The 12477-nt window shown below is 44.9% G+C and overlaps 1 protein-coding gene across 1 annotated transcript in view; it reads left to right on the top strand.

Annotated features, from left to right (window-relative positions):
- ANKRD17 (ankyrin repeat domain 17) overlaps window positions 1-12477 on the top strand; it is a 291925-nt gene that overhangs the window by 145752 nt on the left and 133696 nt on the right. The window contains 2 exon segments of the mRNA XM_033961546.1: window positions 2249-2336; window positions 8340-8467. Coding sequence (XP_033817437.1) covers window positions 2249-2336; window positions 8340-8467 — 216 coding nt within the window.

Below are 12477 nucleotides of genomic sequence, written 5' to 3'. Positions count from 1 at the left end.
TAATGGGTTCATGGGTCAGATTTACTTTTGAAAGAGTGATAATAGACTTTGGGGACATATTAGGTTTAAAAAGCAGAGACCATAAACTCATTGTATGAAAGGCTTTTTTAGTGGAGAAAAGTGTATTTTCCATCATTGGATACATGCAGAAGGTCCCTCATTTTGGCGCTGCTGCTGGTGAAACCAATACGGTACCTTTCCTTTTTGTACTGGATAGTAACCTAATATAATGGGTGGGAGGGAGAGAGGATATATATGTAGGCTTTCTCGCTGAGGTGGAGGGCAGGAAGTACAATGAAGAGACCATACATGTAAATAAAAAAGCTGTTGCCTAATTAAATACTTTTTTGAGTAAAAAGTAAAAGTGCCACAACTACAACAGCTATTATTAATGTTTTATTGCAAAACACAAAAAAGGAATCCAACGTAGTCTGCAGTAAACCAAGCAGCAAGCAAACAACAAAACACAAACTGCAGACTATGTACAGGATGCAGGCATTTTTTATTAAACCAAAAAATGCAGTGAATATACAACCTTATTACCAACCAAGGGACCCGACACAGTCCGTGTTTGGGATAACACGCCTTCCTCAGGGATCCTAATGAATATAAATATTAATCCTGAGATAATATAATAAATGCATAGAATTATTGCATGACAGATCGAAATGGTGTAACTTGGTGATAATTTGTTTGTGCCATACAAGAATGTAATAATGTGACTCGGTAATCAAGTGTCACATTATTACATTCTTGTATGGCACAAACATATTGGTTTAAACAATGCCTGCATCCTGTACATAGTCTGCAGTTTGTGTTTTGTTGTTTGCTTAATGTTTTATTGTTTTTCAGTTCAATCTATGTTGGTTTTAGTAATTTTGAAAATGACTGTCACTCATTCAAAGTGTGCTTGTGAGTCATTAAACCAGCACAGCAGGCAGTGGAAGTTCCTTCAAATCAAGCCAAGCTGCAATATTTCTGATGCCTTTGACTGGATCTGCAGGGTACAGATCAGGGGAATCTTTGTCTGAAACACTTGATTTCTTTATAACAAAGAAAGCAGGTGGAGAAAATTAAAAAGTGCAGCGAGTCTTCCCAAGTCCACATTACTTGCCTTGCTCTTGACATGTAAGAGATGGACTGTTCACTAGCACTCAGTCATTTGTACTGTGTTTTCTTTCTTATTTTTTGTCTGAAGAAAGAATTTGTGTGCATGAGTTCTATATTCCCAATCATTTACAAAACTTGGATCTTATGGCCCCCTTGGCCTGATGCTGCCTGCTTTCCTGTTTTACTGAAGGGATGATCTTAGTAGTGTGATACGCTCTGTTTATTTGAGCAGCAAAGATCGAGCAGAGATGACCAAGGTATCCAAGCTGGCAGATCTTTAATGAGTACAGAAAACAAAGAAAAAACCAACAAAAGCTGTAGTAAAAAATAAGTCACCAAACAAAAAACAGCCTTAACTACCCTGGACCCCTGAGGAAGGCGTGCTTATCGAAACACGGTCCGTGTCAGGTCCTTAGGTTTGTTTGAAGGGTGGTAATATTTAACCACTTTGATAATTGATATAATAAACATAGCCTACATCTTGTCTGCAGTTCCTCTTGTTTTTTGTTTGGAGATCTTTAATGAGTAACATATATAGAAATTCCAAATGAACCCGACATGGACCGTGTTTCAGCAACTGCCTGCATCAGGGGTTCATGATCTCTTTGAACTGTACTGTTATGTAAAATCTGTTGTCTAAAATGTGTTTTCCAATAGATTAGCTGAACCGGCATGTCACAGACTCCACACTTCAGAGTGCTAGTGCTGTTTATTTTAGACCACATACATTGCTTAGCATTGAGAACAAAAAATTCCACTTTAGTCTCATCAACCTTCTCCACATATGTACAGTGCCCCTTACGTGTTTCTTTGGAAATACTACTTGGCACATCATATGGCTTTTCTTTTGAAATTCCTGTAATTGTGTTTTCCTGTTGAAGTATAAAGTATATTTAAATTGGTGAAACAGATTCCTACTTTATTGAATTTTGATTTTGTATTTTTTAGACTGTGAAAATTTACAAGCTTTTGAAGGCTTTTTATAAGGCACTGTACATGCTACTTCACTCTCCCTTACCTGAAAAGTATATGCCATTAAATTCATGGAATTTTTTTATTTTCATGCATATTTGTCTGCAGTCAGCTTTTAAAGAGTAGATCTAATGGAGTGGATGTTTCTAATTGAACTCTTTTCTAGGAGCATGAATCTGAAGGTGGGAGGACCCCTTTAATGAAAGCTGCAAGAGCAGGCCATGTCTGCACAGTCCAGTTCTTGATCAGCAAAGGTAGGATTTGAAAATACTATTACAAATACAGTGGAACCTTGGTTTGCGAGCATAATTTGTTCCAGAAGCATGCTTGTAAACCAAAGTGCTTGTATATCAAAGCGAGTTTCCCCATAGAAAGTAAGGGATACTCGCATGATTCGTTCCTGATCCCCAAAACAGGCCTATGTCTTCTTGTGGTTCAACACTTCTCCCACTCCCTGTTTCAGCATTTCTCCCTCTTCTCCCCTTTCTTTCCATTACCACAGACCATCTTTCCCTTTTCTTATTTCCCAGTCATCTTTCTCTCTTCATTTTCCCCCATCCCTCCCTTTTTCTGTCTCACCTCCCTCACGGGTGCCAAAGGTAACTGCCATTGTCTCCCCAGCAAGTCAAATAAGAAATTGTCCAAACTGGGTGAAGCCAATGAGCACCAGTATTCAGGTGAGTAGGAGCAGGCGCCGCAGTACGCGGCCATCGTAGTCAGACAGGGGCGGGTGGGCGGCGGAGGGGGAGGCGGGGCTCGGGGGCATGCAGCACTGAGCCGTTCTCCTCTGGTGGTGCATTCTGGCATCTGCTGTCCGTGGCCATCCCGAGCCGGGTCTGCTGCGGCTTCACCCCCTCCCCTCCTGCTATGGCTTCTTAATCAGCAGTGGACGGCAAGGAGGAGGAGGTGTGGCAGATTCCCCCCGCTCGCACCCGAATGAGAGCGAGCGCCCGCCCGCTGTGCACTCTCAGAGCATGACACTGTAGAGGAAAAGCTGCAGCAGGAGCACAGTCAGGCGCGCGTCCTCAGCTGGGAAAAGTCAAGTTTGACTAGGAGTTTCTTGAGAGAGATGGGAGAAGCTTTTGGAATTACCCGGCCTTTTCTCTCTCTATCCTCTTCATGTGCACGCCTCTCGGAAGTGGAAGGAGACCCTCTCTGGCAGGCCAGGTAGCTCGTTGATCGAGTCAATGCTCGGTTTGCGAGTTAAAGTTTGCTCGAGTGTTTTGCTTGTCTTGTAAAACACTCGCAAACCAAGGTTTGTCTGTATTAGTAAAGTAAATGAAGATGCTTGTTGGATACCACCACGAAAATAAACACAGATTTAATAAAGTAGAGCAGGACAACGGATTTGAAATGAAGACCAGAGGAGTCACAACAAAGACTCAGCACAGAACCATGTGTTGGCAATAAAAGCCTGTGTCAGGAGTCACCAAATTTAAATACAAATGATGACAAATTATTATTTATTTATATGTTGTTTATCATTTGTATTTGGTCCAGACTCGCATGAGAATCAACAGATAAGAGAAATTCCTTGTCTGTTACGTTTCTGACAGTCTGTATCAAGTAGAAATTTACCTCACTGTATCCTACTTGGAAAGTTTAATACTACTTGCAGAACTGTTTCCCAAATGTCATATCTGTTGATGCCCACCTGTTCATAATGTGTAGCTTAAAAAAAAATGTCTGTTTCAACTTCCAAGTAACAACCTACACATCCATTCTATCTGATGATACCATAACTCTAAGAAATAGGATTTTTTTTCCACTCAAAAAGAATGCTTCCCAGGGCCTATCCCAGGCAGTAGTGCTCAAGTGTAAGCTCCTAATATTCACCCAGTCAAAAGCAGGGATGTAGAATCTAGCAGATCTACTTATAAAGGGGAAGATTGGGGGTTTTCTTAAAACAGCTTCAGACACTGGGACATCAGATTGTAAAGGAAGGCTTTGGTTATGCCTATTGAGAATGCCTCTGAATTTCCCCACCCAAAAGATCACTAAAGCTTGCTTGCTTAGTATGATGATCTGCTAAGTTTGAAAATAATCTCCCTTCAGGTCAGAGTAATCCTATCTGGTGCCGAAGGAAAGAGAATGGAAATTTTTACTTGAGGTATTTTATTACTTCCCCCCCCCTAACCAAAAAAAGATTTCCTCGTATCCTATACCGAAAGACCTTGAATAAATTCCCAAAAGATAAAAGTTCCAAAGGTCATGCTAGGTTCTGTTGTTTAATTTTGAAACAAGGAAACTGGCTTCCCCCCCCCCTCTTTAAAGAAGGTGTATGCTTATAGGAGATGCATTCCAGAAAAAAGCAGTACTGTATCTCAGATTTGTATGATAATATAAATACAACAAAAAATGAAGGAAATAAAGTGATATCTTTTTTATTGGACTAACTCAATGCATTTTAGGATGAGCTTTCGACGGTAACCCTTCTTCAGATCAGAAAAAAAGCAAATATTGACAAATATCAGTATATATAAGGAAAATATGAAAGCATTTCAGGGATAGGAAGAGGGGAGGGGTGGGTGGGCAGGAGACAGGAAGATGGCAGAGCAGTTTAAAATATCTTTATAGTGGGAAAGAAAGCCCAGATCTCTGTTAAGTCCTGTCTGGTAGGACTCAAAATACCTTATCATTTTGATTTCAAAGGTTTTACATTCTTGAATTGTTTTAAAGTTCCCTTTTAGTATTTTCGCCATAAAATCATTGCTGCAGTGGTCAGTTTTTCCAAAGTGTTGTCCTAGTTGGTATTGCAGTTCTTAATATGATATCTATGTAGGTTGATTCTGCTGTTTAGCATTTGGCTTGTTTGACTGATATAGCATTCAGTACAAAAAGTGCAAAGAGGAATGATATATACCACATTAGAAGATAAACACATGAAGGATCCCTTTATGCTGAATGTTTTTCCCATATGAGTGACCGTGGGATCCTTTGATATGTGCTTGTATTAAAGAAATAGCACCTCTAAACCACATGCTGTTTTAGGCCTAGCATCAGCACCACAGTGAATCACAAAATGTCTTAGTTGACATAGCATTTTTGTGGAAGCTGGGGCTTTATGTGCTACCCCACATTCCTGAATGGCAGGTCAAGAGCACATCTCTGTCAGAAGTGGCCAGGATAGTGCAGATCATCATCTGGGTGCTAACAGTTCCTTGGGGTAGTGAACTACCACCTCCAGATTTGTGGGTTCTTTGGACCACCCCAGTACCACAAATGGGTTCAGAAGTGTTCCAAAGTTCCTCATACCAATCTTAGCCATCACAGCATGGACGGCAGCCAGACGCCATGGGAGTGACTCAATAAGATGCTGGATGGTTGCTAGAGGTATCTGGAGCCACGCAGACTGCAGTGCATTTGACAGCTGCTGATGGGTGCATGGTGGTGGATCTAGTTATTGAACATGTCGATTGACATGGTCCCAGATATGCTCGAATGGGTTAAGGTCAGGGGAATTCAGAGGCTAGGGAAGTAGCTGGAAGTCTTGGTCATGCTCTGCGAACCACTCATGAACAATTCTGGTGATATGACATGTCACATTGTTTTGCTGAAAGATCCCATCGGCCATAGGGAAGACCGTCATCTACTGCTTGACAGAGATTTGAGCGCAGGCTATCAAGCATTCCTTAGGAGGCTCAGTGATGTCTTGCAGGGTGCCGGCTGCATTTTTCACCTCCCTTCTTCTAGTTGCGCATCCGTCTGTCTGTAGGGTGGGGGTTCAATCAGATGCTGGGCCCAACTGGCAGCCACGATCCTAGATAAAACTGCCACGGGAACTGTTCAGTCTGCGTTCAAGCCCAAAGAAAGGCTCTGAAGATTGGAGACCCATTCTGGACCTCATGTAAATCCATCACTCAGAATTCACGGGAGTCATTCAGGAAGCTGCTTAGCGCTGAGCAGCAGAGGCAGCATCAAAGCGCATTCCTGCTCGGTACCGCTCAATAGCTGAAGCCAGAGCTCATGGCAGTGAACGAGCAACTTGGTTAGCAGTGGGGTAGGAGCACGGAAAGCTCGCTCCTGCCCGCTACACTTCTGGACCACCAGGGATTCCAGCATCAGAGGAGGTACGATGGGCAGAGAAGAGGGACAGGGTGCAGAGCCTGGCAGCCTGGCGGAGGCTTGCAATAAGTCTGGGCGGGGATTGGGTGGGCGCTGACTTGAATAAAAACTGGGACCCCCATTTTTGCATCATTTTTTGGCCCCAAAATCCAGGTTTATATTCGAGTAGATATGGTACTTGAAAGAAAGTATATGGCATACTTCAGAGGAATTACTGTACTTCTCTTTGCCAGTGTGTTATCAGGCTCATGTACAGCTTGTCAGTTAAGCCTCCCTTCAAATCTTTGGTGGTTTTGGAACCATCAAATTGATAAAGCCCTCTATTTCCTGGGTTGACAATTGTTGCAAAGCAAAGATTGGATATGTCCTAATAATATTGGTGAACACTATTTATTGCACGAAAGTCCTTTATTCATCAAATAATTAAACAAATCAAACTCAATGACTCGACATGTACATGTTTCGGCCTCAACCGGCCTGCTTCGGGAGTCTTGTGGGTGAAACAAACGCAAAAACTTCCCGTTATGATGATAAATATATTGGTTCTATGAAACCTAACACACACAGGGATCGAATCTTGTCTTTTGTGGGTTTGTTTCACCCACAAGACTCTTAAGACTCCTGAGGCAGGCTGGTTGAGGCTGAAATATGTACATGTCGAATCATTGAGTTTGATTTGTTTAATTATTTGATGAATAAAGGACTTTCGTGCAATAAATAGTGTTCACCAATATTATTAGGGCAGAACAGTATAGAAAATTGAATAAATAAATAAATAATGGAGGGTTAAGTGACTTGGCCAAGATCATAAAAAGCTGCCATGGGATTTGAACCATCTTCTCCTAGTTCTCAGCCTGATGTTCTAACTATTAGGCTACTCTTCGACTAAACACAAATCCCACAGAATTTGTTGCCTACCTTTTTTGGAGCTGTCTTTTTCTCCTTACCAGTTCCCATTAAAGCCAAAATGGGAACTGAGAATGAGATTGGGTATTGCTTAGCCACTACAGAGTGGGAACTGAGAATGAGATTGGGTATTGCTTAGCCACTACAGAGTGGAAACTGCCACACATGGGCAGTGAAAACCTCCTACCTTGCCCTAGAAAGTTTTGGAGGAATCTGTTTCTGTTATGGGTACATGACCTGTGTATCTGACTGAACTTCTGTCTTCTAAGAACATCTGCTACAAGTAAGCAATTTGGCTTTTATTGTAATTCTGTTTGTTTGTCTCTTCATAATCTTCTATATTCCTCCTATTTCTAAGCCTAGAGATTTACATATATTTACATATACAGTAATCCTCCCATTAATGTACCCTGTGCATTAGACAAGTATCCATTATTCATTACATTAACGTTCCCCCCTCCTCATGTTCATCCCCTCCCCACTCTCTCCATTTCTTCTATACAATGTAACTTTTTTCCCTTCCCCCACAATTTCCTCACATTCAAGTATGTCAAGTCTTTGTCATTTATGTTTAATTTAAGATATTTCCATTCACATCCTATTACTATTAATTCTTTTTTTTAAGCTGATTGTTAACCGGCCAGACAATTGTTTGATGGTCGGGATATTAAAAACCAATAAACTTGGAAACTTGGAAACTTGCTGAATTCAATGTAAATATCCTGAAAACCAGACTGGATGTGTGGAACTTGAATACTGGGGTTGAGAACTCTTTTCACGAGTACATTTTAGATCTGTAATTGTTCTTTGCTGATGAGTACGTTTTAGATCTGTAATTGTTCTTTGCTGGACTTGTTTTATTGTATTTTTTATTCTTTTTAGTTTTTATACATTTCTTACAGCCTAGGCAGTTTATATTCAGGCATTGCACCTCAATATTTTGGTAGCCTTTCTTGGAGCCACTTCCTTTCTTTCCATAACCTTAATTCAGAAAAGTACTCTCTAATCTGATCTAATCTAAATTGGTACTTATAAACCACCACTTTCTCCCTACAAATAAGGTTTAGAGTGACTCGCAATAAAATTTCATCACAACCGTAAACTCGTCCAATTTCTAACTCATAAATGTCTTCAGATCTTTCCAAAAGAGCATATAAGAAGATAGATTTTTCAATGACTGAGGTGTAGAGCATTCCAAATATTTATGTAATAACATAAGAATAGCCATACTGGGTCAGAGCAAGAGCATGACATATGTTTAAAGTTATTTTTGTCTTTCTTTGAAGGAGCAAATGTGAATAGAACCACACTCAACAATGATCACACTGTGTTATCACTGGCTTGTGCTGGGGGGCACTTGGCAGTTGTGGAGTTGCTGCTAGCTCATGGAGCCGATCCTTCTCACAGGCTAAAAGTATGTAACACCGTCTTGTTGCCTTTTTGTTTAAGTTGACCCTTTCACCAAGAAGTAGTTTATTTTATTCTTGACTTTTTTTTTATATGTAGTATAATTAAAATTTTGATGTCTTATTTTTTAATATATTTTTCTGAAGCAGGGGCTTTCAGTCCTGTCCTCTGGATAGACTGGTTTGGTTTACAAAGATATCCACCTTTAAAATTCATGAGATAAATTGCTTGCACTGTTTCTGTTGTGTGCTGATCTCTCTCGTGCATATTCATGTTGGGTATCCTGAAAACCTGACTGGCTTGGTGTACCCTGAGGACTGTTGACATCTTCTGCATCCACCAGCAGGGGGGTGGGCAGAGTTCCCATAACCTGATATTTGGAAACAAATGGTAAAACCAGAGGGCATAATTTGAGGTTGAGGGGTGGTAGACTCAAGAGTAATGTTAGGAAATTCTTCTTTACGGAGAGAGTGGTTGATGCGTGGAATGTGCTCCCGAGGGAGGTGGTGGAGAAGAAAGCAGTGACAGAGTTCAAAAAAGTGTGGGATGAACACAGAGGATCTCTAATCAGAAAATAATGGTATATATTGAAGAACTAAGGCCAGTACTGGACAGACTTGCATGGTCTGCGTCACGTATATGGCCATTCAGTTGAGGATGGGCTAGGGAGGGCTTCACTGGCTGGGATTGTTAAAATGGGCTGGAGTGAGCTTTGACGGAGCACACTACTGGGCAGGGCTCTAGGTTTCTGGCCCAGATATATCTAAGAAAAAGGACCATTTAAATTACATTACTTTATGGAGCATGTAAGGTTGGACAAACTGGATGGACTATTCAGGGAAAAATGCTTGAGTACCTGATTGCAGAACCACCTAGATAAATAGGCGGTATATAAAAACCTAATAAACTTGAAACTTGATTTATTATATTACGTTCTATGTTACCTTGCATGCTGTTGTATTTAATGCCTTTGTCAGACTTTCCAGTTTCAACACTTAAAAGCATTATAGCATTTCCATTAGTCCAGTGTTTAAGCCTGTTCTGGGGGACCACCAGCCAGTTGGGTTTTCAGGATATCTCTAATGAATGTGCTTGAGACAGATTTGCATGGTTGCCACCTCCATTGTATGCAAAGCTCTCATTCATGTTCATTTATGCATATCTCGAAAACCCATCTGGTCAGTGGTCTCCCAGGACAGGCTTTAGTCCTTTTAAAAGTACCATAAGCTGCTATGTTTCCTGAGGGAGGCAAGATGTTTTGAACAGTAGCATGTAATGGGACCTCTCTCCTATCAACAGCTGGAGTTTGTTGGCACTGCAGTCTGACCTCTATCTGGGCTCAGGAATTGCAAGTTCTGTTGGTGGGTGCTGATAGGATATTCCATCTTAAGATACCTATATAGAATGCATTCATGGCATCGGCAAAAGAACATAAGAATCGCCATACTGGGACAGACTGAAGGTTCATTAAGCCCAGTATCCTGTTTCCAACAGTGGCCAATCTAGGTCCGAAGTACCTGGCTAAACCCCAAGTAGTAAATTGCTTGAATTTTTGGATTTTTTAGGAATCCAGGGTAAAGTACTCTCATGGTTTAAAGGATTTTTGGAATGAAGACTTTATCAGGTTAAATTTAAGGATGCTCTTTCAGTAATTTGGAAGAACCCATGTGGAGTCCTGCAGGGCTCCCCACTTTCTCCTACACTTTTTAACGTGCATCTCCTTTCATTGGGCTACTGGATGAGTAAAATGGGTTTGAGGTTATTCAGCTATGCTGACGATATTACAATAATTATTACAATATTTACAATACAGTATTACAATATTACAATAATTACAATACAGTAATACGTTATCCACCAGTTCTCAATTCATTGAGTCTGTGTTAAACATGATGGAATCCTGGATGCAAGAATTCAAGCTGACACTAAATCAGGAAAAGACTAAATTCTTTTTTGTGTCATGTCAAAAGATTATCTTTGAACCAATAATTAAAATTAATTCAGTATCATTTACAATAAGTTCTACTATTAAAATCTTGGGAGTGGTTTTTGATCAGTGCCTGACCATGAAAAATCAGATAGATGCAGTAGTTCAGAAGGGTTACTACCGTATTTTCACGCAAATAACACGCACCCGTATAAAACGCGCACACGTGTATAGCGCGCAGAAATCACGCTGATAAGCACAAAAACTTTGGTATAACGCGCTCACGATTATACCGCGCATGCTGCCCGACTCTCCGTTCACCCCCCTGACTTCCGTGCACTGCCCCGCCTCTCCGTGCGCTGTCCCGACTCTCCGTTCACCCACCCCTGACTTCCGTGCACTGCCCCGCCTCTCCGTGCGCTGTCCCGACTCTCCGTTCACCCCCCCTGACTTCCGTGCACTGCCCCGCCTCTCCGTGCGCTGTCCCGACTCTCCGTTCACCCCCCCCCCTGACTTCCGTGCACTGCCCTGACTTTCCGTGCGCTGTCCCGACTCTCCGTTCCCCCCCCCTGACTTCCGTGCACTGCCCCGCCTCTCCGTGCGCTGTCCCGACTCTCCGTTCCCCCCCCCTGACTTCCGTGCACTGCCCCGCCTCTCCGTGCGCTGTCCCGACTCTCCGTTCACCCCCCCCCTGACTTCCGTGCACTGCCCTGACTTTCCGTGCGCTGTCCCGACTCTCCGTTCACCCCCCCCTGACTTCCGTGCACTGCCCCCGCCTCTCCGTGCGCTGTCCCGACTCTCCGTTCACCCCCCCCCTGACTTCCATGCACTGCCCTGACTTTCCGTGCGCTGTCCCGACTCTCCGTTCACCCCCCCTGACTTCCGTGCACTGCCCTGACTTTCCGTGCGCTGTCCCGACTCTCCGTTCACCCCCCCTGACTTCCGTGCACTGCCCCGCCTCTCCGTGCCCTGTCCCGACTCTCCGTTCACCCCCCCCCGACGTTCGATTCATCCCCCCCCCGGCAGGACCATTCGCACCCCCACCCCGAAGGACCGCCGACTCCCCGACAATATCGGGCCAGGAGGGAGCCCCAAACCCTCCTGGCCACGGCGACCCCCTACCCCCCCCCGCACTACATTACGGGCAGGAGGGATCCCAGGCCCTCCTGCCCTCGACGCAAACCCCCCCTCCCCCCCAACGACCGCCCCCCCCCCAAGAACCTCCGACCGCCCCCCCAGCCGACCCGCGACCCCCCTGGCGACCCCCACGACGCCCCCCACCCCCCTTTCCCCGTACCTTTGGTAGTTGGGCCAGAAGGGAGCCCAAACCCTCCTGGCCACGGCGACCCCCTAACCCCACCCCGCACTACATTACGGGCAGGAGGGATCCCAGGCCCTCCTGCCCTCGACGCAAACCCCCCTCCCCCCCAACGACCGCCCCCCCCAAGAACCTCCGACCGCCCCCCCGCCGACCCGCGACCCCCCTGGCGACCCCCACGACCCCCCCACCCCCCTTCCCCGTACCTTTGGTAGTTGGCCGGACAGACGGGAGCCAAACCCGCCTGTCCGGCAGGCAGCCAACGAAGGAATTGAGGCCGGATTGGCCCATCCGTCCTAAAGCTCCGCCTACTGGTGGGGCCTAAGGCGCGTGGGCCAATCAGAATAGGCCCTGGAGCCTTAGGTCCCACCTGGGGGCGCGGCCTGAGGCACATGGGCCCAACCCGACCATGTGCCTCAGGCCGCGCCCCCAGGTGGGACCTAAGGCTCCAGGGCCTATTCTGATTGGCCCACGCGCCTTAGGCCCCACCAGTAGGCAGAGCTTTAGGACGGATGGGCCAATCCGGCCTCATTCCTTCGTTGGCTGCCCTGCCGGACAGGCGGGTTTGGCTCCCGTCTGTCCGGCCAACTTCCAAAGGTAAGGGGGGGTGGGGGGGTCGTGGGGGTCGGCCAAGGGGGTCGCGGGTCGGCTGGGGGGGCGGTCGGAGGTTCTTGGGGGGGGGGGACGGTCGTTGGGGGGGAGGGGGGTTTGCGTCGAGGGCAGGAGGGCCTGGGATCCCTCCTGCCCGTAATGTAGTGCGGGGTGGGGTTAG

Source organism: Geotrypetes seraphini, chromosome 1 (assembly GCF_902459505.1).
Source record: "Geotrypetes seraphini chromosome 1, aGeoSer1.1, whole genome shotgun sequence".
In the NCBI taxonomy this organism is placed as follows: Eukaryota; Metazoa; Chordata; class Amphibia; order Gymnophiona; family Dermophiidae; genus Geotrypetes; species Geotrypetes seraphini.
This window is presented reverse-complemented; position numbering and strand designations above follow the sequence as displayed.